We start from the raw sequence: 27,180 nt of genomic DNA on the forward strand, positions 1-27,180 counted from the left end.
AAAATCTTAGTAAACTAGGATTTAATTTCATAGAAACGCCTTAATTTAAAAGAGTGTTTATTAGAAACTACTATGCTTCTAAAGCACACTCCGTAAAACAATGAAACAATTTCTAGTAAAGTTAAGAACAATACAAGGATGCATGGTCTCATAGCTATTACTTAGCATTAGTCAGAGGATTTTAGACAATCAGAAAGAGGCAAGAAAAAAAAGAGAGAACTATAAATACCAGTAAGAAAGAGACCAAATGATGCAACTGCCAGTAAGTCTAAGAGAATCAACTGGAAAACAAATGTAAAATTGCTCGAAGGTAGAAAAAAAAATACAAATGACAGGAGTTTGGCAAGCTGCACCCAAACACAAGAACATAGAAAAACTAACAGTTTTCTTTGTAGCTGCAAGGACAAGTATGGTAAGCTGAATAATGCCCACCCCCCGCACCCAGGTGTCCACATCCTGGCATCCTGGCCCCTGGCATCTGTGATCAGGCTACGTCACAGGACCAAGGACTTTGTAACTGTGATTAAGACAGGGAGATGATCCGGATCAGCCAGCTGAGCCCAAGGTAGTACAAGCCTCCTTGTAAGAGGAAGACAATCAGGGTTAGAGATTTAAGGACAAAAGCAGAGGTTAAACTGATGAGCTTGAAAGAGAATGGGACCACCAGCCAAAGAGAGGCTGTGAAGAGCAAAGAATGGATTCTCCCCTCAAGCCCCGAGAATGAACATACGCCTGCTGACATCTTGATTTTGACCCAGGGAAACTGATTCAGACTTCTGACCTCCAGAACTATAAGATAGTACATTCGTCTTGTTTTAAGCCACTGAATTTGCAGTAAGCTATCATACCAGCCACCAAAAAGCAACACACCCCAAAAAAAGACAATAGAAAAATTAAATGACCCACATTCACGAGAGGACACCATGAACAAACTTCCAATACCTAGAAATAAATCTAACTAGAAATGTCAAAGACTTACATTAAGATTTAAAAACAATTTTTTTCCTAAAGGACATAAAATAAAATGATAAAGAGAGAATGCCACATCCATGAATGGGAAGACTCACAAGTGAAAAGACATCAATTCTCCACTAAATTATCTACAAATGCAATGCATTATACTTCCAATGGCGATGTGACCTTCTTGGAAGGTGATCAGTTTACACATTTATTCTGTGGATGCACAGGAAGGGGAAATAAAACAACACGAAACCAATGTGCTCATCAGAACTGGAAGACAAAGAATACTACAAACTTTAAATTACTCTTTAAGAAAACAAAATCAATGCCAAATTCCAGCAAAGCCCTCTCTCCATCTACCACATCTCATTCTGTAGAGTAAGGGGTGTTCTAGAAAAGGAAGAGAGAAACAAAGAACCCCAGAGTGAGCTGGAAATTTTATTCCCAGAAAGAGAAATTCTACCTTAACCGTGCAAGTGCCAAAAAAGAGACCTGCTATAGCAGAGGACTGATGATGGACAAGGAGGGAAAAGCCTGTGGGACTCCAGGTGGGAGTATGAGAAAGGCACTGCCTCTGGGAGAGAGGAGGAGTAAAAGGACCACTCAGGAGACTGCGTGGTTATAGGGAGAAGGAGCAAGGGGGAAATGCAAGCCCCACAAAGCAAAAGAGAACCCCAAACAGGAGAATACAAAATGCATCGCACACTCACCAAAAAAGCAATAAACATATTCTCTAAAGGACCTGCACTTCATTCAATGACAGAAGAGGGCACTCTTAACCTAGAAATCTAACTGATCCTCCTAAATCACCAATTCTATCTGTGCAATTAATAGACATTAGAAAGAAAAACTATATATAATCAAAGCATTTCAGCTTGTGAAAAACTCCACATTGTTAAAAAATATGCCCACATACGACGTGTACGACGTGTAAAAAAAACGTGTAACTCACTAAACTGAAATAGCCCCAAACAAGCATTGGGGATATGAAGAAAACACCTTGAGTGAGAAATTCAAAAACTAAGAGCAGAAATGGACAAAAAGTGGGGAAGAAAAGAAACAAAAGTGACTGAATTCAGGAAAGAAACAAAAGGAAAAGACTAATTAATATCAGAAATAAAGTCAAAATGCCACAGTGCCCAAAGTAGGGCAGATTAGAAGGAAATTTTAATAAGGGGCATTGAAGAAACACAGGAAGAAAAAAACAAAAAGACTTAAAATGAGAGTACACAGAAGTAAAAAAATATTTTGAAGTGCCTGAAATGGGACACAAAGATCCAACATGTGTATAATTAAGGTCTCCAAAGAAGAAAAACATTGAAACAGTTAACATTTAAAATTATAATCCCAGATAGCTTTACAAAAATTAGAAATATAAATGCTGAAAGAGCCCACAAGATAACTGAGAAAGTTCATCCAGAACAATCAATTCAAGTAAAACTATTAAAGAAAAACTATTAAAGATAAAGAAAAATCCTCAGCATCTTCATTCAAGTAAATAAGTAACATCCAACAGAGAGAGGAAAAAAAGGTTGCATCAGGCTTCTCAAAAGCTAAATAAAAAGCAAGGTAATAATAATGAACTGAATTTTAAGGAAACTCCAATTAAGAAAGTGTGAACCAAGATTTTTATATCCAGCCACGCTATCTCTCATGTGTCCAGGCCACAGAGAAGCGTGAAACTTGCAAGAGCTCAGGGAGCGTTGTACTCTTGAGGAGTCTAGTAGAAGGTGAGCTTCCTCCAAGGGACAACTAGGGGAACTTCACCAAAAACACTGACGGTGACTATCTGATGTATTCTATTGTAGACTTAAGACAAAAAGGTGGGACAAGAAAAAAAATACAAATGGTCTGTGTTCTGATAAAGTAAAAATAAGGCAACTACAAACCGGGAGGAGAAAGGATGTGACAAGAGTCCAATCTGACTGTTACACAGTCAATAATGGAAGGTAAGGTACACCACTAAAAACTAACAAACCAGAGGGTGGAAAGTTATGTAAGAAAACAGGACACAGGACACTTCAAAAAGGTACAAAGGCAACCCCTGGAAAAAATATACACAAGCCTTCCTATAAATAAATAGGTAGATAGATAGATAATCAATCACCAAAGAAAACATATCACAGGGAAATACAGAAAATACACTATATATAGTATAATAAAGTAACAGGACAAAGTCGAGCCCAGACAGATCAGTCTTATCAATAATTGTAAATGGATTTCACTTCTTAAAAATATTTTATTAAAAACTAAAAAAGATTTTCACACTGTCTCACAATGCAACATCCAACTATACACTGCGTGCCTGAGGGACACCTGAAACACAGTGGTTTGGAAAGGCTGGAGATGGAGCGATGGGCTCAGAAAAACAAGGAAATGGGCACCATGAGGACCTGGGAGTCGTAATTCCGGTACAGGTAGAATTCACGCAAAGAGCAATAACTAGGTCAAAGAAGGACACTTTTTAATGCAAAAGCCACCATTCACAATAGAGATAAAATACAACTACCATTACAGAGCAGAAAAAAAAATGAACGGATATGATAAATAGGAAAGCAGAAATTACTGATGCAGAGCAGGAGTCGGCAAATTTTTTCTACAGAGGGTCAGTTAGTAAATATTTTAGGCTTTCTGGGCCCACCTGCTCTGTCACAGCTGCTTAGCTATACTTTTGCAGCACAAAAGCGGCCACAGGCAATATGTAAATGAATGACTTGGCTGTGCTTCAATAAAACTTTATTATAAAACCAGGCTACAGGGCAGATCTGGCCTGCAGGCCATAGTTTGCTAATTCCCGATGGAGAAGAGAAAAAAAAACAGTGCATCTAATTAATTAAACAAAATCTTGGTTTTTAAAAAATACAGAAAAATAGATAAACTGCTAAAAGCCTAATTTAGAAAAAGGAAGAAAATACAAACAAGGGGAGAAATTATCATTGAAACAAAAGAAAATTCAAAAAGTTAAATGGAATTACTATGTAGATCACATGCACATAATCTCAAAAACATAGATGAAATGGGTAATTTCTAATGTAGTTTGCCCAAATTGACCCCATTAGACATAAAAAACAAACAGGCCAATTTCCACAGAAAAAAAACTGAGAAAGTCATCAAGGAAATTCTCCATGTCCAGACTCTTTCAGAGGAGAATTCTACAAAACCATCTGAGAGCAGATAGTCCAAATGCTCCATGAACTGTAATAATAGAAGAAATCTTCCAAATAATGAAGGAAACCTTCCAAATTCTTTTTATGAAGCAAGGAAAACAGGAATGCCTAAACCTGAGAAAGGCAGTACAAAGAGAGAAAGAAAACTATAAACAAATATCACTTACGAACATTGGAGCATAAATACTCTAAAGAAAATATTAGGGAACAGAATCCAAACCCTGACAAAATGCAGTGTGGTCACACAGGGTTTATTTCTGGGAGAGAGAGAGACAGGCGGGAAGGCCGAAGAATGAGAGAGCAAGGGAGAGAAATTTGAAATTATATCAAATTAAAAAGTTACAAGGAAATAAAATTTAAAAAGAACATGTTGTAGTTAGCTTTTCTTAATGTCATATTAATGGATGGTTAAGACTAAGAAGTAAGTAACCTCTTCTCCGATTTCAGCCTGGGAAATAGCCATCTCGGAGCCTCCCTGTCTGTGGACCTGAGACCCTGCCTGGGGATTCTACAGCAGGGATTCATCTTGGGTTGAAATAGATACAATCCAGTGGAATTATCACAAACTCAAACGCTAAGAAGCAGCCATAAAAGGTGTGTGCCTAGAGCCCTCTGTTCCTGGAAAGGAGATTCACCCAGTCTCCGAAAAACGAATGAAATTATTTTACAAAACAGGTTTTGGTCTTGCAAATAGAAAAAGATTAGGAGACGATGAAAAACAGGAAATAACATCCAGGAGGAGAAGGAAATTTGAACTCGTATTGGCCCTGCCCAGAAACCATGACAAGGAAGAGGGAGATATACCCCAACACGACTGCTCTAAAGAGACTAGAAGAGACAGGAATATTTACTGGGTCTGGGGAAGTGGCTCAGAATCACCAAAGAGAAGAATAAAGGGACTACATTAAACAACAGACTAAAATGACTCTCCTCCCAAAAAATGCCCAGACTCAGGCATTATTCTATCAAGAAGAGTCCTCTTAAAGTTTTAAATTGGGAACCCCAAGTAAAGCATTAATGGAGAACCCCTCCAAGTGGCATTGCGACACTATGTAGTTATAGAAAATGTGGACATTTTTAAAAAGAGAAATATTTGAAAAATCAGCGTAGACTTCTTCAAGCATCATTAAATTAGTTTCAAGGTGACATTGTTCTTTTTTTTTTTAATTGGTGTTCAAGTACAGTGATCTCCATTACATTGTTCTTGTAGAGGGAAGAGCAGGTGGAGCTGAGGCTGGAAGGAAGCCTGCCTGGGAAATGTGGGGCGGTGGAACTTGAAGAGGAAGAGCAGAAGAACAGAGCTGTTTTACAACAGGAGAATCCAGGGAGGGGTGACAATGATCCGGCCCAGGCCTGGGTTATAGGTTGAATGGAATAGAAACAGATACCTCCTACGGAAAATAAAATAGGCGGGATTTATTTGCACACTGGATGATCGTGACAGATCCAGAGCTCTCTGGTACCCTTCTCTCTCTTTCTGCAGAGAGCTCACCGGCAGAATCCAAAGTAATACATTAGGAGAACAAAAATCTAAGTGTGAAGACAAAAAGCAAATGTAGGGAAGGAAAGTATTACAGTCTAGCAAAAGGCATTAGCCTGGGAATAGAGAAGGAACAGAAACTCGGACGGCAGTTGATCTGCTGTAGGCTCAGCCCACAGAACAGCAGAGGGAAGCGGCCGGCCCACCGGCGCCCTCTCTCTCTGACACAGGGAAGGAAGCAGTGGCAGGAAGGAATGCTCCAGTTCTCGGCAAAGTAGCTCAGGCGCTTCAAGTCTTAGAAACGCAGTTCTAAGGAAAGGTGTGGCTTGGGCACTTCCTGGTTCATTAGACCAGTGAAAGCAGAAGTTCCAGAAACGTAACAACAATGGCTCAAGGATCAACTGAGGGTAATTGTCCGGGGGAGACCGATGTGAAACCTCCTAACCAGCGAGCAGGACTCACAGGCAAGGCATTCCATAAAGTAATTCCTGGGGTCTTTCTGCAAACAGAGGAACTCAGGGGAAAGGACAGAAAACTGGGACCGTGACGGGGGCATGCAAGACAATCCACGTCACTTGAAGAGACTCCTACTCTCACTACTATATTGGGGGGTACCCTGCCCACAAAGTAAGGAGGCTCTTTCACTAAAGGGATACAGATTTTCTGCAGTGGGGGTGGGAAGAAATAGGGCTCAAAAGGCTCAAAGGAGAAAGGAAAATGAAAAGGTTGTAAAGACTTGGAATGGGCACCAAGAAAGATCTGGAGCCAACATCGGAAAGTTCTAAAATTTCCAAGGAAAGTGAATTTTCCTCCTTTCTTTGTGGGCAGGGTACCCCACCACACATGGGAAGCCAAGTGTCAGACTGAATCCAAATAACCTCATTAGAAGAGATTTCCTGAATTAGGTTTCAGTTCACAAGGTGGTGGGCTCCACACTGCTTGGTAACTTGCAGAGGCTGAAATATCACAGGAGCCAGAACCCCTGTGGGGAAGGGGACAGGTAGCAAGTTTCAGGCACCCTGAACCCCAGACAAAGTTGGCAGTTTGTTAGAACTAGAACTGAAGTCTCTTGACTCCCAGCATTCCCTATGCTCCCCCACATTGCACATCTCATTTGTTGTCCTGAGCTACAGGACAGAAGGGCACACGTGCCTACCTGCCGGTGCAGTGGTGATCATCACCTGCACTGAGTGCGGCTCGGGAGATCCCAGGAGGGTGATGTTCACTGTGTAATCGGTTGCCGGGTACAGGTCTAAACACACGACGGACGCTCGTTCCCCCGTTGTGAAGTTAAATGATACTGCGTGATAAAAATCATTCAGATACCCTCTTCGGCCCACAATTTTAAACTGTCATGGGATTAAAAGAAATGGTTGCATTACATTTTCTGTTGGTTTGCAGATATCTAGATTATAAGCAAAATAAAGATAGAGCAAGAAGTTTCCTTCTATTTGCCCTCACCCACTTATGTTTGAGTAGAGGACATTACGGTAGAGTTACGTTTAATACAATAGCAAGCTGAACGGGGCAAGGACCTTACAAAGCTGCCCTGCCTATTCTAGGCAACTTCCCCCTCAAACAACTACGGACTGAGCTTCAAATGTAAAACTTCATCTCAGATGAACAGATTGTCAGGCCATTCCAAGGTAATCCCTTGACTGCACTGGGGCTACTGGGCGAGACTATTTTAAATTCTGTTCATTCCTAAGGATTTCTTAGATAAGCCTCCAGGAACAGTTTTTAAACTTTATGAGGACTACTGCAAACTGTGCATTCAAAGTAGCTGTGCAGTGGTACTCACTTCACTTGCTGTTTTCCAGCTGAGCTCTGCTGTAAAAGAGCTTTTGGTCTGTGGAGTCATCGTACACTGTTAACTCCATCCGTTGCCAACTCAAGTGGCCAGTATAATGTAGGGATTTATAAGGGCAAATATATGAGCTGGTCCCAGAAGTAATGTGACCAGCCCTTGATTGATCGGTGTGCTTTAGCTAAATGTCCGTGTGTTCACTTTCCTCTGGTGCTCATGCCACTGGCTGTCCCGCCCCCTCCCTCCTCACTACGGTTGTCATCCCACAACCATCCAGGACCCTGACACAGGACTCACTGGGAGACTCCACTCTCCCCCAATTCCTAGCATTCTCTTGGGTAGTTTAAAGTACCCTAAACATAAGCCATCAGCACCTGGCCTCAGAGTCCCCTGAGTTCAATGCTATGAAGTTCGTCCACTCCACTTTAATGGCTCACATCCACAGCCACACCCTAGCTAGACTGTGTCATCAGCAGAGTTGATCCACTAAAATCTCGCATCCCCCATTCTCACTCCCACCAGACATGGTCTCTCTCAAGAAAACCCCCGAGTTTTCCTCACTTAAGATTTTCTACCAGTGTTCTCCCACCCCCATCCTCATCTTCCCCACCCATCTCAGCTGTCATGTTTCATCACATCGACCATTTTCTTCCCCAATACCCTCAAGACCTTTGCCCCTTTGTTCTCAATTCCACCCATTTGAGAAAACCCCAAATTCTGGGTCAGTCCAGATGTTGGACTTCCTCACATCTGCATTCGGACTGCCGACACCTGCCAGAGAAAATCTCACACCTCTGCAGGCTGCATTTCACAGTCATTCTCATCCTAAACTTCATATAGTTCAGTCTATAAACAATGACAACAAACATGCTTTCTAGTTGTAGGCTTTGAATCTGCTCTATGTCCTATTTTACAATATAGTCCTTTTATTTAGTGATATATCATCAAGTTTTTTCTCTGTCATCAATTCATTCTGTAGATACAGTGCCTATTACTTGCCAGCCAGAATACACAGTGTTGGGTCTACGATGGCAAATACGTTCCTGACCTAAAGAAACTCACAAATAAGTATCCAGGCAAATAAAACACCTAGAGACGAGTGTGATCATACAGGAGGTTGTAGGAGCACCCAGGAGGGACACGTGACCCTCCTCTTCAGAAATCGGGAAGCCTTCCCCATCTTAACTGGGGACTGAGGGAGAAATCGGCACTAACCAGGAGGGCTGGGGATGTGGAAAGTCAGAGCAGGAACAACAGGGTGGAGAGCGGGAACAGGGTTTGGGGGAGCAGGTCACTGAAGGCCTTCCCCCGGGCAACGGCTGCACCGAGCCTCGGAGCATGGGCGGGAGTGGGCCAGGTGGGTTCAGGGAGGGAGGGGAGAGGACTGCAGGAAGGAGGGTCACACATGTGAAGATGCATGTGAAAGAAAGTGCAAGTAGCTTGTCAGGCAGTCCAAAGATTATGGAACATATGAGGCCTGAGGAAATGGATCTAGGAGTCTCAGCCTAGAGACAATTAAGGAAGGCAAGAGCTTGGGTTAGATGCCCAAAGAGGGTACAGGAGATAAAGAAAAGGGGCAAGGCACAGCCCCAAGGGTTATCGGATTTAAGGGACAGGCAGAGGAAGGGAATCCGATGAAGGAGACCGAGTGGAATGGAGCCAGCAGCAGAAAGAGAGGAATGCTGGGCAAGAGCAGCACATGGTGTCCGGTGGGGAGTGGGCCGTATTTCATGTCTGCACAGTGTTCCATCGGATGGAGGGATGAGTGTTTATTTACAGGAATTCCTATGGATGAGCATTTGTTTCCAGTTATTACTAATGATTCAGAGAACAGCTTAATTTCCCTGTACATGCCTGAACAATTCATTATCGTCATAGTCAACACTTCTAAAAGCCATAGATAGATACTAACAAATATCGAAGGGCTGTGCCAGGAAAGTCATGCCAACTCAAGCGCCCGACAGCTGTGTGTAACAGAACTCTCTCCAAGTGCAGAGAAGAATCGTGGTATCTCATGGTTTAATTATTTTTGTTTACTGGTGAGACATCATGAGTTCATGTATGTTTTAGAAATATGTATATTCTCTTTTGCAAACTGCCTTTGAATGTTCAGTTTTTTTCTGGCTTTGTTAAGAGTGTTTCACATATTACTTAAATTTGTCTGTTAACAAAAGCAATGTTTTCTCTTTTTTAAAGATTTTATTTCTTTATTTTTAGAGAAGGGAAGGGAGGGAGAAAGAGAGGGAGAGAAACATAGAGAGCTCATACATGCTGGGGACCTGGCCCACAACCCAGGCATGTGCCCTGACTGGGAATCGAACCAGCAACCTTTCAGTTTGTACACTGGCACTCAATCCACTGAGCCACACCAGCCAGGGCTTCTTTTTTTCTTTATCATGTTTTATTCCTTGTGATGCAAAAGCAGTATTTTCAATTTAACTCTTTACTCATTTTAGTGTAGGAATGAACAATCATTTCTTTTTTTTACTTAAGGCAAGTTTAATCTTCATATTATATACATGAGAATTTTTAAGAAATGAGTGGAGAATGTTGGAATATATTTTTCCATTAATAACACCTATTTTTTGTTCTAGTTCTGGAGGTTTATTGGTCTTCTATATAAAATCATTTACTGTCTTCTCTTGAGATTAATAGCCAGTAATCGGTCACCTAGGAAGACATGCATTGACATAACAGCAGGGAAAGTGGATATTTGTAATTTCCAGCTGCCCTTCAGTCCTTCAGTGCCTCTGCACAGACATGAAAATAGGATGAAAACTCAAAAGCATAGGACACAGGGCTTTTCAGGATGTGGCCACTGCTGGTACTTTTGCCTCGTCTCTTCCCACTTCCCCTTGCTTCCTCTGTTCCTGGAGACAGTCACACTACCACTCAATTCACTACTCTGCATGCCCACTGTGCCTTTCTTCACCCTCACCCCACCTCCTTTACCTGGTTGATTCGTACGAATTCTCTGTGATTGAACACCGCCTTTACTTCCTGTTTTTAAAAAACTGTACCTGGACATGCACACATACACACAATATCCCATTCCATTTACTTACTTCTTATCAAAGCACTTATTGTGCCATATTGTAATTGTCTATTTAATTGTATAATGATATTAGTTTGCATTAGAACTTCTATGTTCTAATACATGGTATACTTTTGTTGAATGATTAATTAATTACTTAATTTTAACTTAACACTTAATCAGTCTACGCTCTGACAGATGATTTGCTAGGCACTGAAAACAGGACACAAAAACAACAAATCTCGGTTCCTTCCTGAACTCACTCACATTTTGCTTGAGATTTGTGATGTTTGAAAAGTCAAGTTAACCTGGCTGGCGTAGCTCAGTGGATGGAGCACGGGCTGTGAACCAAAGCATCACAGGTTCGATTCCCAGTCAGGGCACATGTCTGGGTTGCAGGCCACGGCCTCCAGCAACCACACATTGATGTTTCTCTCTCTCTCTTTCTTTCTCCCTCCCTTCCTTCTCTAAAAATAAATAAATAAAATTAAATTTTTTTTAAAAGTCAAGTTAGAAAAGAAAATTTTACCCTTTGTGACAGTATGGATGGACTTGGAGAACATTGTGCTAAGTGAAATAAGCCAGTCAGAAAAAGACAAACACCATATGATTTCCCTCATATGTGGAATCTAATGAACACACTGAACTAACAAGGAAAATGGGGACAGACTCATAGATGGAGAGCAGCAGGCTGACAACTGGGTAGGGGAAGAAGTGGGTGGGGGGAGGGATTGAGCAAAAAGGAAAAAGGACTCATGGACCTGGGCAACAGTATGGTGATTGCTGAGGGGAGGGAAATATAAGAGGACTAAGTGGTAATGGAAAAAATACAATACAGATTAAATTTAACACATAAAAATAAACAGTCAAGTTAAATGAGGACCAGTAGCCATGCAACAAGTTTCTTAAAAACCCACATCCCAGTGTGAGTTTGATGACAAAATAAGTTGCAGTTACTAAATGCACTAATGAAATTATAATACATGTGAAACACCAGACAGGGAAAATGACAGCAAGGCACTGAATCTAGTGTCTTCCTTCAGTGTAGCCCCTCGCCTGCACCCACCTCACATCTCATGTTCATCTCCAGAAACAAAAATCGAACTGTCTAGAAGTTCACTGCCTAAGTGTTCTTACATACTTTGAATCCTCACTTGGAGAGCACCCACATTTTTAAGTGACACGATTCTTTAATAAATAACAGAAGAGATCTTCTTACTTGGTATATTTGGTCTGGTCCAACTTTCCTAGAATGCCTGTTCAATTTCAGACAAGCTTCATTAAATATTGAGATATTGAAAATCCCGTCGTCTTCTGAGAGATCTTCTTCTATAAGACAAGAGAGGACACGTGGGAAGGTGGCATCGTCTCGACAAACACGTCACAGCCAAGGACAATGAGAACTATGACATCTCGAGAGAGCCAATAGGGTGTTTAACAGCAAGGCCACTGCATCTGGCTTCAGGTCCTGGCTCTACAGCTTCTTAATTACATGACCTTAGCCACGTCACGTAACCCTTCTGAACCTCCATCTCCCAATCTGTGAATCCAAGTCATCCAGTCTGCCCTTCTGACAGGACAGGCTGTTGAGAGTATCTAATGAAATAATGCATATTTAAAAAGTACCGTAAACTAATAAAGCTGTGATATTTCTGGCAAGTTAATCTCATCACTTAAGTAAAATGGCACATTATATATGAGCATATAAATAGCCAGAAAACTCGGAGAACAGGGAAAAGGTGGCTACAGGCAAAGACCACAGAGCAGAACTCTCGGAGGGAGTGCATCTACCTAGAACGTGACCAGCGAGCAGCTCACGGGGCAAGATGCTCATGCCCACAGCAGACGGCATTTCAAGAGCGCTGCTCGGGCGAGTGCTGAGGCAATAAAATAATCAGAAACAGACTGGTTTCAACCACTGTGCAGAAAAAAGTAATTTCATGCCTCGTGTAGTCTAATTCATTCCATCCATGTTCTCTTTTATTAATGTAATCACAAAGAAGAGGTTTGTGAGTAATGAGTAAAGAACTCACAGAGAGTCCAGGAGTACCATGGCTAATTTTTGAGGAGAAGCAAAGTCCCTAACAAACGAGCTATATGTTTTCTACAAATGAGAAGACGTTTCCATGTCTATCCAAAGGAAGCGTTTTATAACTACCTTTTATGTCTGTTTCTCCCTCGGAGTCTCTGCCACCTAGGAAGTAATAAGAACAACAACAAATTATTCTGTTCAAAGTCAGAACTGTCCACAGAATTGTAGCTATTACTGACATATGCTACACAAGGCAACGAGCTGGGAAGAAATATCCTTGGCTAGACCTGAAAATGTAAAAATATGGTTGTGAAAGAGAATCTGAAGGCCTATCCCATGTGCTCTCCTTAACCTTCACAACTTTTATTTTAAAGATTCCATAAGGACATCTGAAACAAAAACTGCCACATTATGCAAATGATTTTGAGGCACATTGAGTGGACGCATTGTATTCAGGAATACCACACATAGTCTGTGTATACAAACAGAACTCAAAAGCAGACCTACTGTCTGCACACTTCTCGTCTCCACGTGATTTTCTCACTTGCAGCCATTCTAACCTGAATTCAGGGGTTGATGGCAACGTGCAGCAAGGTGTCTGGTTCCCACTTCCACCCCCGGTCCAGACACAAGTGCTGAGAATAGTAAAAATGGGTCAAAATTTGCATCTGGGTTCGAAAGGAGGGTCGGTTGCCATCCACGAGGCAGAGACACGAAGACGTTTTAGCTCAGCACAGTGTGGAGGAGAGCAGGGGAGGGAGGGAGGGACACACTGAGAGCTCCTGGGCAGCGTGTCTTCCAGGCAGAGGAGCAGGGTCTCAAAGTCCCAAAGGACGGACCTGGAGGAGGACTCGTGTCTACAGAGGTGGAGGCTGGGAGCCAGGACAGGCCACACAGGACGATAAAGTGACCAATGCCCCATCTGCAGCCGTTTACCCCAGTGGTTCCCAGTCCCACCTGCACATCAGAATTACCCAGGCACAGCAGATCTCAAGTAAAAGCTTGAGCATCTGTTTTCTTTCTTGGTGCAATCAGATTGCACCAAGCAATCTGATAGGTAGCCAGAGTAAAAAGCATATGTACTACTACAAATAATAATAGTCCTTTTTCAGCCCACTGGAGATCTTCTAAGGGGAGGCCAAAGGACCTGGAGGTTTCATCAGCCTGAGCTGGCAAAAGGAGAGACTTGGTTCTTGTCTGCCTTCATAGGCTATAACACCATAATGACGCCAGGCAGTGCCGAGCTAGCCTGGTAGTGACAATGTCACCAATCAAGAGAGCCAAGTGCTCAAAAATAAAGCTCAGGGCAACGGGCTTTCCCACCGCTGCTCCCCAAAAGACACTAGATCATCCAAGTTACACTAAATCCTTCAAGAAGAGATCTGAGGTAACTACTAATATTATCCAATAAAAATAACGTAATGGCATCCATTTTATGATGAAAAAAATCACACCTAAATGAAAGCTTTATCTTCTAAGCATAAGTAATCTAGGAGGGGGGAGGGGAGCCCATAAAATGATTCTACAAAGAATGAGAGAGAGATTGTGCTTAGGAGGTGAAGAATGAACATACTTTGGGGGGAAAATATTGAGCAAAATTAGGCAACATGTACCACATACTTTCGCTTGAAAAAAGTAAGATGGATTCAAACAGATAAAGGATGAGATAATAGGAGAAAGCAATAGCAGAGAGGAAATTGGTGGAGAGGGGCAGAAATAAAAAGGAAACGGAATGAAATAAAGAACCAGCAGAAAACGGAAGTGCAACATGGGAACATAAAGTGCATTAGAAATGACAGAGGTCAGACGTGCCGATGCATGTCCGCACGCACGTGTACAGAGAACAGACGTGCCGCTTCCTCAGAGAAGACAGAGGACAAAGACGTGAATGTAAGACGAGAGAAAAGGAAAGACCAATGCAGAGAAGAAACCCCACATAGGAGTATCTGAAGAGCCAGAAGAACACTTCTTAAAAAGCAATAAGCAGAGTTTTCATGAAAGCAAATGCCCCTCATGTATAGATAGACCAAATTCTGAAGATCAAAAATATTCACAAAGTACTCAGATAATTTAGTAAAAAAAAAAAAAAATGAACATCTGTATCAGCCACGACTGAAGTTTCATGAGAGAAGGGATTTGTGTCTCCTTCGCTAATGAACTCCCAATACCTAAAACAACGTCAATGTGGAGCTGGTGGTCCATAAACATGTTTCATGTGTATGAGTAAGTGATTAAAGGCTTGACTTTCACACAGCCAGAAAGCCTCTAGGATACCCAGGCTGAAAAATCAGATTATCTACACGGGAGTTTTTAAATCACAGCTTCTTCAAACTCCTCTTTCAAAACTTTGAAGTCCCACAGCCGATGTGAAATGCCTCCAGAATTCTGACAACCAAGGTTGTGGCCCCAGAATTTTATCTTCAGGCAAGCTCTCATTCGCTTGTGAAGACAAAATAAAGACATTCTCCAAAAATCATGGGCTCAGAAAGCATCCCATTCCTCAATGAGCAGAAGACAGAAATCACGGGACAGAGAGGGAAAGGACAGAAAAACAGGGAAACTTCGGTATGAAACTCTGGCATGCAGGAAACATGGAGACTATTAAAACGCAAACCTGTTTAAATAGTTGTTAAACATGTTGTTATTAATCAAGATGTCAAAAGTAATTAGAAATAAGCTGGCCATAAAATGCCCCGTTAAAACAATAACATCAGAGAAGCGAGAGGGGCAGAAATAAAAGGAAGTAAAGAATACTAATTCCCACGTCTTGTTGAAGGAGAAGTTAACCATTGTTTCCGTCTTAATGCTGGTAATCAGAGAAATACATATTCAGGCAGGATTGTTCTTTTTAAAATGTAATGCACAATAAAACAAAATCTATACTGTCTGAAGCACTGAAAAAGCAGCTCTGTGCAGCAAAAAGAAAACAATGGACAAAATAAAGTAGCATAAAAAAGAGTAAAAGAACAGAAGATGACAGAAGAAAGGAAAACTGGATCACAAAAGGCACTAATGTAAATTGCTTAACTGGCCCACAAAAAAAATAACACTTTTCTCAAACACGCTTCTCAACACACTCAGTCCCCCCGAGTGCGTCCCCTGCACTGTTGTCCGGGGAGCTTTTAAGGAGAACAAACTGGGAGACGGCGTGTCATGCAAATGGAAACACAAAGAAATCAAAGAAGCCAGTATTACAAACCAAAGTATAACTCAGGGCAAAAAATATTAAATAGGATAAAGTGAGTCATCTGTGACTAACAAAAGTTAGAAGCTACAATTAAGGTATCAGTCACGAACATAAATATCACATCGAAAGGTGTGGAACAAAACACTTAAAATTTCTAAGGGAAATTGAGAAAAATGGCAATGCAAGTATGAAAAAAAGCATTAAAATAAATGTAAAAAAAACCCTCAGAAGTCCTAGAAAATCTTACTAGAGTTAACTGAAGACTAGATTTACTCTACCTATAAGCAATCTCTCTACTATCCAGCGCCAACCATAAAATTAGAAAAATTGGCCAAGAGAGTAAGCCCCCCCCAAATGTCAATAAATCCACTGAGAATACCAAAATGTAAATACACTAGAAATAACAATAAAGTGCAAATGCCTAAAAAGTGAGTTGTAGAACACATAATTTATCCTTTCATCAATGGGAAAATCAAAATAGCAATTAGTTAATGCTTTGAAAGTAAGGATAAAGAGAACATGTATTAACACACTCATAAACAATTCTTCAATCAAAGGAAAAATCAGAATAGCAATTACATCATGTCTTCAAAGTGAGAACAAAGAGAACAGGTACCCATTCATACCTAAAGAATTCTGCCCAGGCTCAAATTCGGAAGGAAAAAAGAAGCATTAATGACTTTTATTATCAAACAGGAAAGATTGGAAATAAGTTGAATTATGCATTCAACTCAAGAACTTAGTGATAGAACAATATAACCAACTTAAGAAAAAGGAAGAGCAAAATAATAAAAATAAGGGAGAAATTAGCCTTGGCTGGTGTGGCTCAGTGGACTGAGCACCAGCCTGCAAAACAAAGGTTGTTGGTTTGATTCCCAGTCAGGGCATGCAAAAGGCAACTGCACATGGATGTTTCTCTCCCTCTTTCTCCCCCTCTGTCTAAAATAAATAAAGTCTTTAAAAAAAATAAGGGATACATTAATGAGGTACAAAAAAGAAAAACAATAAAAAAACCTAGGAGTTTATTCTTTGGGGGAAAAGAACAGTAGTAAAACAGACAACCCAAGATAAGCTAATCAATTTTTAAAAGAGAGAAAACAACAAAATCAGGAACAAGAATATCCCGGGGTTATATAATTTGTAACTCTAGCGGAGTTGTGAACAAATATTCCATATGACATTCTGCCGATACATTTTAAATCTCAACAAAATGGCCACTTTTTAAGGAAAATATAAATGATAAAAATTGACTCAAGAAAATGAAAGAAACATGAACAGACCAAAAATAATCATAGAAGAAACTGACAAAGTTATCAAAGAATTGTCTCTGCAAAGGGGTGAGATTGAAATGATCTTACGAGCAAATGTGTCTGACTTTAAAGGAAGGAAATAATTCAAAAATTATATAAATTCTCCAAGAGAGTTTATATTAAAAAATTTGGAAAAGTTCCCAATTCCTTTTTAAGAGAACTAGCATAATCCTGAAATTAAAACCAATAGTGAAGTATGCAGGATCTAGAAAAAAACAGTAAGTCTTTACAAAGGTACATACGTAGAGGAAGACAAACCCAAGGAGGTAACGAGAAAAGGTGGAAGTGTGCCTTGTCTTCCGTTGGGATGGCTCGGTCGAAACCCCCAATTCTCGCTAGACTGATCTGCAAACTTAATCCAATTTCTCTTAAAGTTCAGACAGAGGGAAGCGGTCTGGAGACACTAAACATCTCAGCCATGGTCACCCACTCTTTGTGGCTGAGTTAAGAAGCAAAACCAGGTCTGTCTGACCCCAAAGGCTATGCTTTCCCCATGGAAATAAACTTGAAGTAATGAGGTATCAGTAGAGACAGCTGACCCTGAACAGCAAACTATCATTCTGACCGAACAGTGAAAGAGGAGTTTGGAGACCTGGGACAAGCTTTTTAAAAAGACATAATCCTAATAAATCCATAGCAATGTATTATTAATTTTATGCAAGCTTCTCTAACTAGTTACTATACTAGTTTTATAATATCTTTCCTTACATATTATTTACTTAGAAAGAAATCATTTTGTTTTGTTCATCTACAAGTACCCAGGGACCTAATTCATGTAATTTCGCAGTTGGCTTCATATCGTTAAGATTGGCAGTCTTTTCGATGATCTCTGCCAAATCTGTGTCACTTCCGGTTCCTAGAGGCAGCGATAACTGAGGGTTGAAGTGCATTTCCTTAAGTAAGAACTATCCCAACTTCCCTCAAATAAAAAATGACCCCAATCGCTTCTTAAGGTTTGCTTATAAAATATTTAGTGAGTCCTAACACTCTATAACCAGAACTATTTTTAAAGAACAATTATAATTGTCACAATGCTATTATAAAAGTCCACATGATAACTATGGGCAAGGAGGTTTATTACTGCTTCTCGAAGCTCCTTCCTGCCAATTCTTCTTATCCCCCAAAATTCACCTTCCTGCATCCTGGGACTGCTACCCCTATCCACTCGCCCTTTGTCAACCTGATCTCCCAGCCCCGATCAGTCCTGGGGTCGGTTCCCATTCTACATATAAAGCCACTTGGTCAGTGTCCCTGGCTCCTCCTCTCATGGGCAAGAGTAAGAGATGCCTTTTGTGTTTCCTACAAAAGATAAGCCAGACACGCCGTGTGTGGCTACCCCCTGTGGCTTTAGACAACCGCACCCTCACCTAACATTGTTCTCTTTCAAATGTCTTCTCATCACCTTCCACTTCAACCAGACACCCCAGAAGAGAACCAATATATTCAGCCTGGCATCAAGAGGATAGGAACGTTCCCCCAGGCATTCTCCTGGCTACAGATCTCAGAGAGCAACTTTGAACACTCCTGCCCAGGTGATGCCAAAGCACATTTCCCCCAAAGCCTGTGCTTAGCGTTTTCTAGGAGGGAAAGAGACTTTGGCTCCACCTACCTGCTGTCTGGAACCCAATGCGGGCTGGCACAGAGCGTCTGGGAGGGGCTGTGGAAACGCTCACAGTGTAGTTGGTGCCTTGGTACAGATCTAGGCACACTGCTGGGCTCCTGCTGTCCGTGGTCAGGTTGACAGTCTCCTCGTGAACGGATTCCACAGGGTCCACCCGGTGTCCTACTATGTGCACCTGAGCCGGGGGAAGAGATGAGAGAATCCACCAGGACTACGGTTAAAACAACCAAGAGGAACTTTGCGGTGCTGGGTCCTCTTTTCCTGTTATTCCCTTTTCCACTGCCCTGCTCACCTGGGGAAGATTAATAAGGGAAACCTCTGTCACCAGGTATTTGATGATGATGATGTATGATCAGCCTATAGTGACCAATAAACACTAAGAAGTGACACAAAATGAGGAGTCCCTCTGGGGAGTGACAGGCAAGTGCTTGGAGACAAGTCTGGATGGATACCAAATGTAAATCCGTCTCCACGCATACACCCTGTCGAGTGACACATATATGAAGCACAAAATGTAAAGTGAAATACTCCAGATATCTTTAAAAATCTGCTCATTTTTTTTAAGGGATGATGGGATTTGGAAAGCAATTGGATTGAGAGGCCCTTCTGGAAGCAAGTCCCTCACCTCATAGTTCCCTGAGCCACCATTTCTGCCCTAGCAGGAAAAAAGTAGATTACGTTACTTACCACATACACAGTCGTGGAGTTTATTCTTCCCGGGTTTATTTGCCATCTCACACAAGTATTATTAAACACCGACAGAGCATTAATTTCTGTAATTATTTCTAAAACAGAAAAAAAGATAGCCCACTCACAAAATGCACCAATGGGCTTTGGAAAAACCCTAACGGCAACCACGTTGGAGGGCAGGGCTTCCTTTGTCCGCCCAGCTAAGATCTCTGCTGCTCCCTGTTCGTGCTCTGATTCAGAAACCGTGTCAGGCGACTCCAGCTACCCCAGGCCAATCACCCCGTTTGTCTTCGTCACGAACGAGCCTGGCTTGGGGGGAAAGGAAAGGGTCCCGCCTGAGCAAGTATGGCTAAGAAGTCCAACCTGTGGCTGGTCTGACAAGCCACTGGATGCCACTGCCGTTCTAGGAGGGAAGGACGCCCAGGGCTCACCCTGAACCTCCCCTGCAGCGCACAGCTAAGATCTGCTCCGGCCCCTCATGCCTCCGGCTGCCAGAGTGCTCTTATTTTCCGGTCACTGCTGTTCCCCAGAGGGAAATGACGTGCATCACCACTCCAGACCCTTCCTCAGGGCAGGTTGAGGGAAATAGAATGAATTTTCACAAGGTCCCTGGATATTTTTGGAACTCCTTGAACTGAAGCTACTTAATCCTGATCTAGCAGGAAGCTACTGATTTCTTCGAGTTGTTTGGCTTCTGTTATATATTCTGCATGTTTCATGTAACAAATTCGGCAATGTGGGAAACTGTATTAGGGTCTCCGTTCCCTGAGGTAATACAGTCTCCAGCAGGCCCAGTTAACCACCTAGGAAGTTGTTCAGATGGAAAGAGAGCAAGGATCTAGCTTTTTAACCTCTTAAAGTCATATTCCCTGAAGATAAATAAAACTATCTCTATTAGGAGATGACCTAATCTTGTCTATGAATCAATCCTAAGGAATTCACATGCAAAAATAACCATCACTATGAAAGGAATTCAGCAAGGCTGCAGGATAGAAGGTCAATGTATAGAAATGAATTGTATTTCTGTACACTAGCAAGGAATAATCCAAAAATGAAATCAAGAAAACAATCTTGCCCTGACTGGTGTGGCTCAGTGTGTTGAGCATTGTCCTGCAAACTGAAAGGTCACCGGTTCGATTCCCAGTCAGAGCACATGCCTGGGTTGTGGGCCAGGTCACCATTTGGGAGTGTGCAAGAGGCAACTGATTGATGTTTTTCTTCACCTCAATGTTTTTTCCCTTCTTTCTCCCTCTCTTCCCCTCTCCCTAAAAATAAATAAAAATAAAATATTTTAAGAAAAAAAGAAAGAAAACAATTTTATTTACAATGGCATCAAAAAAGAATAAAATTTCCTACAGGTAGAAGCTCCCCTGCTATTACTTCTGGAGAAGGGAATCCTCATTTCGGCAAACAGGAATATTCCACAGCTCAAATCCAGGCTTCGCCACCAAATCAGGCATCTCTCACAGAGTCTTCAGAATCTCTCAGCCTCACCTGCTCCTGGTTCCACCCCTACATGGGCCTTGACTATGTGGGTGTGTGTTGTCTCTCGTCTGGGGCTTCCCTGCTGGGATACCCGCACCCAAGCGCATGCAGCCTGGAAGTGTAAAGGAATTAACGCCCCTTGGGGACAGGAGAGGAGAGTCAATCTTCCCTTAACTTTCTTTTCCCTGATGGGCAGTCCTACAAAGACCTCCCAGGGCGCTGAGGCACAAACGGAGCCATCACTGGCACTTAATGGACCCGGTCAACGAAGTGTCCTTCCCCTTGGCTCTTCTCCCTCCCCTGCTCCCTGAGACGTCACTCCCTATTGTATACACAAGAAACATGAGCCCTCTGCCTCGGGCTCTCTTTTCCGGAAATCCCAAGGAAAGACTGTCATCAAGAAGAATGAGAAACTGTACTTGAATTTTTTTTTTAATTAAGAAAGTAAAAGGCTTTCCTCAACTCAGCTCCTGTCCATCTCTTCTAGTACATCTCTTCTCAGGCTCCAGGCAGGAAAGGGGACCTGCACCCCAGGCACCTGTAGGGTTGCCTCGTTCATCTTGCACTCAGAACCAAGGCCACCTTTAGATAAACCCTGCTCTACTGATCTCCTTGCCCATAGAAGATTCTACATCTTTACTCAATCATCCCACCAGCAGCATTACAGAGATTCTATGCCCCGCATTACCTGGCCTTGAATAAGCCCAGGCCAGCTCTAGGTAAGCGAGAATACATGGAGGCAGAGACAGGAACATAGTGGAGAGACACTGGAGGATCACCCATGGCTGTCCAGAGCACGCCTGGGTCTCTACATCAATACCTCTCCCCAGAGCACAGAGAATGTGAAACCCAAGAAATACTCCAGTCATGGACATGGGCGCCCTAAGAGTTGCAAAGATTCTATCCACAGACTCTCTTGGGTAGCATGAAGATGATGTTGCCACCAGTCTATGATCAGCTTAAAGAGAGCCCAAACATTCCTGGCCTCTTCCCTCTCCGCCACCCTTCAGAGCCCTAGAGCTCTGGACTCCCAGACTCACTCACACACCCTCTGACACTAACTCACCACCTGGTCCGAAGGAAAAGGAAACATCCCACCTTTCCCCTTCTCTCTGAGTTGCCAGCAACACAAATTTCCTTTTCACTCGGGACCCGTCTGCCACCCAAGCAGAGATTAGAAAGGAGACACACCTGGCTGGCGTAGCTCAGTGGATTGAGCACGGGCTGTAAACCAAAGTGTCCCAGGTTCAATTCCCAGTCAGGGTATTTGCCTGCGTTGCAGGCCACGGCCCCCAGCAGCCGCACATTGATGTTTCTCTCTCTTTCTCCTTCCCTTCCCTCTCTAAAAATAAATAAATAAATAAATAAATAAATAAATAAATAAATAAATAAAAGGAGACACAAAAGTTGCCTGTCTTGTCTTTCCTTTCTGCTCATTCACTATGACAACTGCAAGTGACATCTCAGAAATGCCATCTGCCTCCAGCTTGTGCCATGCTCTCTGCACAGATGGGACCCAGATCTGATTTTAGGGTGTCAGATATTTCATCTCAAGGAGCAGTTAACACAGGTTCATTGCTTTTTCTTCCAGGTGCCTACAGAGGAGCTTGAAAGACTTTTTAATAAACATATCAGACATTAAACACTCACATTCATGTTGCCTTTTAAAAAGAGATGACTTGGGCCTGGACCAGTATGGCTCAGTTGGTTGGGCATCATCCCACACACACAAAAGGTCACCAGTTTGATTCCTGATCAGGGCGCGTGCCTAGGCTGGAGGTCATTCCCCAGTCAGGGTGCCTATGGAAGGCAGCCAATGGATGTTTCTCTCTCACATCCATGTTTCTCTCCCTTCTCCTCTCCCTAAAATCATTCAGTCAATCAATCAATCAATTAAAAGAGATGACTTGGGAGGCTACGTCTTCCCACGTGAAAACATTTCTAGCCGTTCTCTGGAATTTCCTCCAGAGCTCCGTATTCACCATTAACTGAATGTCCACCGAATGCCAAGCATCTCCCCACGTGAGGCACCGGGCTGTGATGCTGATCTGAACCTAAGTCCTTTTCTCAGGAACATGTTGCCTGATGGAGGGAGCACATATACAAGCAGGTAAACTACAACTCAGTAAGTAAGTATAAGAGCAAAGCTACAAACAAGTACCACAGGGGATAGCAAAAGAAGTCATCAGCTGTCCTCAGCTGTCCTCAAAGGACCTGGGGAAGCCGGCTTCACCAACAGCAAGAACTGAATGGATGAATGGCTGAAGAGGAGGGAAGACATCGAAGCCGACAGACCAGCAAGTCTGAGGCTTAGAACAGTAAAGGCTGTGGCATACTCAGAGTGGGGACAGAGCCGTGTCGCGTGCCGGAGGAAGGGGAAAAGTGGGAAGTGAGGCTGCAGAGCCAGAACAAAGTCAGACCGCATAGGACCGTGATAGTAGCTCACTATGTGAAGACTGATAAGTGGGTCTTTATAGACTTGATCTCATCTTTACAGCAGCCTTAAGAAGCAGGAACAAAATCAATAATGAGAGAACATTTACCGAGTTATTACCACACACCAGTTACTAGGTAGAATGTACCATTTCTTGAATCTCCAAAATAGCCCCATGAGCTTGCTCCTACCGTGTCTATTTTCCAGACCTGAGGCTTAGAGAAGCTAAGCAACCTGCCAAGGGTCACACAGCTAGTAAGCAGTCAAGTCAGGACTCAAATCTAGACCCGTCCGACTCCAGAGCCAAGAGCCTTTGCATCGAAGCAGTTATTCAGCAAAAATGTGAAAAGATGAAATCAGGGCACTGCACTTTAAGTCATAAAACAATTATGATGGAGGAGCAACAGGAATTGAGAAATAAGGAGCAGCGAGGGATCTCAGCTTACTGCCGGTCTTTGAACTTGGGAGTCTGAATAGACTGTCTTTTACTGCTCTCATAATAAATATAGGAGGAAGCTGACCAGGTTTGTGAGAAAGAGGCTAATGAATCATGTGTAGGACATGCTAAGTGTGAGTTATCTACAGACTATCCATGTGAACATCGTCTTGAAAGTCATGAATGTGTAGATAGCAGCTGAAGCCCTCAGTACTGGCGTAAAACCCAGGTAGGACGTAAAGTGGCCCAATGACAGAACACCAGGAAACACAGGCACCAAAAGGGAGACCAGAGGAGAAAGAGCAATGAAGAAGAGAGGTGAGAGGTTGGCTGAGGGAGTGTGATGCTTAGGGAGTCAAGGACAGAAGAGTTAAAGAAGCATCTGCTTCCTCCAAAGCTATCTCCCTTCCTTCCCACCACGACCTCCTCCCCTTGCACCGGATGAGGGCCTGGAGCACACCGTGAAGGCACCGGGGGCAGGTTCTCTCTGTCTCTTCTTTCATACAGTTCTTTCCTCTCGGATGGAGGGCCACAGCGTCATGACTACATCTGAAGTTTGACTTTGGGTAGAGGTAGGGAGAGCAGGCCTTTGGCCTGTCCAGTTGAAAGATATTTAGACATCTCTTGCCAAAAAAAAAAAAAAAGGCCCCACAGCATTCACTTGATCTCAGTGGGTGATAAAGTACCTTTGCTTTGCTTCGATTCTGTCTGTGGGGTGCGTGTGAACATAAATGCACATGTGTATGAAGTTATGCATTTTAGTATTCTATTAGCATCCGGTATTCTCTGGGTTCCTATTCACACTGGTAGCTCGATAACATTGTAATTGCTTATTTAATGCCTATCTTTCCTGAATGTAAGCTCAGTGACAGCAAAGACTGGGTTTATCTCTTGCCCCAGGACCTCATACAGTGCCACGGACATAGATATCTTAAAATATTTATTATTTGGTTGATTGGTTGGTTGAATGGATGGACGAAGAGACAGATGATCAGCAATGCTAAGTGTTGCAGAAAGGCGAAGAAGAGTGAGGAGTGAAAGCAGGACCTGAATTTGGCCGTTGGGTGGCCATTAGTAACCCTGGTGAGAAAGCTACACAGTGACGTGGGGGGGTCAGATGCCTGATTTTCCTTCAGCAAGTTGAGAAGAGAATGGGGTGGGAGGGAATGGAGACGGCGCACAGAGACCGCTCCTCAGAAGCCCCACTGAGGGCAGGGACTGGGCTAGGGTCCTCTCTCAGTGTCCAATCTGAGATCCTGTTTCTTCATTCAGGAGACGCGAACACATTGTCAAGCTCCATGGCGTTTCCAGTTAAAAACAGTATCTAATTCCGAAAGTAATGTACCTGATCTTCTAATGAGACTCAAAAACTACCTCCGAGGGCAATTCCCAAACAGGGGTTATAAAACAGGTTTTCATAAGGCAGCATCATGAAAGTGAGACTATGTCTTCCCAAGGTGACTACTTTGAGTAAGTGCATGTTTGAATAAATTAAACGATAGCAGTTCTGCTGTGTTTACTTTCTTTTTGTTTTTTTTTAAGTCTTTAGAGTCACATGAAATAAGGAGAATGAGCATGGCTTAGAGTAGCGATTTCCCAAAACGCATTATATACATTAGGATGATTTTGGGTCAGGCTTAAATACACTTTTGTGTTTGTTTTGTATTAACTTTTGTATATATTAGAAAAAAATTCACCTAGTCCAAAGTCATGAGATCACATAGATTACAAGGTGCCCTTGATCAAAAAAATTTAAATTTAAATTTTAAATATAAGTTGTTTTAAAAAATTATTGAACAAATAATAGTTTTGTCACAGCAAACACTGTCAGGTTGGTGTACAAATCATTCAAGCTTGGAAGACACTGGCATAGGAGAGACAGCATGGGCTTCTGAGGCTCACAGATGTGAGTTCAAATCCTAACTCTGCCATTTCCTAGTTACTGAATGGCCCTGTGGAAGCTGTTTTAACATTCACGGGTCTCAGATTACTCATCTACGAAATGAAAATAGCAACCCTTAACTTCACAGGGTCTTTGTGAGGACAAAATGAAACCAAGCAATAAGGCCTCTTAGCAGAGCTCCGGGGGTGTGGGCTGGCGTGCACCCAGCGGCAGCCGTAATGCTCAACGGTCCAAACATCATTGCACATATTCAAACAAACCCCAGCCATGCGGCTATTTATATAAATGAGGCCATTTATCCTGGCTGCCCTTTCTTTTCCATCTGAAATGTGTAGAGCTGCGAGTGAGCATCCCTGGGTCGAAGAGGAGATAAAACAAACAAAACAAAACAAAACAAAACCCAGGAGCAGAGGCTACTAGGAGGCCCAGAGGACTCGGTGCTGAGTCAGGTTGGGGGGCTCAGCAAGAGTCTCGGTGGACAAACAGTCTGTGTTCCAACAGAGAGATCACCCTTCTGAGAGCGTGGAAGGAGTACGCGTCAGCCTTGTAATTATTAACTCAGATTCTAAACATAAAATGCCAAATGGCCCATGCAGAATGAAAGCCAGGGACACGGTCTTATCAAGAATGAATCAACCTCTTTGATCTTGAGGGAAACCAACTCACTGAACATCAAGCGTCTACCTGGGTTTTTCCAGACGCTAGTCACCTAATTCTCAGCTGTCTGGAGTTTCCAGTCCAAACCGGCCTTAAGAAAAAAAAACTCCACCACCTTGCTCCGTAAGAAAACGTACGCAGATGCAGGCGACTATGCCAGAGAAACAGGGGCTCCCAAAGCATTTTTAACTAAAAACAACCCAGGCAAGATGAGGATAAATGATTCCACCCAATTTGGAACTAAACATTTACGGATAAAAAGAGGGGGTAAATGGAATGAAAACAGAACATAGGTAGAGGGCATTCGGAGATTAGGAAGAAAAGTAGAAGATGGGACGGGGGTGGGGTGGGGACCCAAGAGTGCACACTGAGGAAGGTGAACACAAAATACACAGGAGGCAGCTGGGGCAGAAGGGGAGACCTGAAGAAGTGGGAGAAAACGAGGAACAGAAAAGGTGGGGGCAGCTGAGCGAGAGCCATGGTAATCGGCATCTCTCACTGCCTCCCTGCCCGTGAGCCTGTGCAGGGTGCTATGAATTAATCAGCATGGAAATGACCCCCTTTATCTGCGGAAATTGAATTTAGCTGCCAATCTCGATGGAGGGCCAGAGGCCTCCTCACAGAGAGATAACAGCTCTCAGGGAGAATGCCTTGTCTCCCCTTAAATCAAAGCTTGCACAGACCCATGGAAACAGCTGCAGCTGGAGCCACAGACTCTGTGAGAGGTGGCAGGCTGAGGACGGTAATTATAATTAGCAGTTACATAACATGTTTGTTCTTCAAAGTGCTCTACAAGCATCGGCTAATTAATAGCTTACTATGCCCCATGCAGATCCACTGGTTTTTCATGTAGTGACTAATCTTTGTACCTCCACTGAATGCCGAATGGTGGAGGCAGAACAGCTCAGGCAACGAAGCAAATGGCTGGGTCCAGAAGATATGCCCAGCTCTCTTACCCGAGTGACTCCCTACATAGC

The 27,180-nt window shown here is 42.7% G+C and overlaps 1 protein-coding gene across 4 annotated transcripts in view; it reads right to left on the bottom strand.

The window, feature by feature from the left end:
- SUSD1 (sushi domain containing 1) overlaps positions 1 to 27,180 on the bottom strand; it is a 112,548-nt gene that overhangs the window by 45,567 nt on the left and 39,801 nt on the right. For 3 of the 4 annotated variants that reach the window (XM_036022050.1, XM_036022053.1, XM_036022052.1), the window contains exons 6-10: positions 19,286 to 19,383; positions 18,587 to 18,773; positions 12,607 to 12,642; positions 11,668 to 11,777; positions 6,764 to 6,956 (exon numbers count right to left, since the gene is read on the bottom strand). In XM_036022050.1, coding sequence (XP_035877943.1) covers positions 6,764 to 6,956; positions 11,668 to 11,777; positions 12,607 to 12,642; positions 18,587 to 18,773; positions 19,286 to 19,383 — 624 coding nt within the window. The remainder of the gene's footprint in view (positions 1 to 6,763; positions 6,957 to 11,667; positions 11,778 to 12,606; positions 12,643 to 18,586; positions 18,774 to 19,285; positions 19,384 to 27,180) is intronic. The other variant, XM_036022051.1, reaches the window with a different exon arrangement.

This window comes from Phyllostomus discolor, chromosome 3, assembly GCF_004126475.2.
Source record: "Phyllostomus discolor isolate MPI-MPIP mPhyDis1 chromosome 3, mPhyDis1.pri.v3, whole genome shotgun sequence".
Lineage (NCBI taxonomy): Eukaryota > Metazoa > Chordata > Mammalia > Chiroptera > Phyllostomidae > Phyllostomus > Phyllostomus discolor.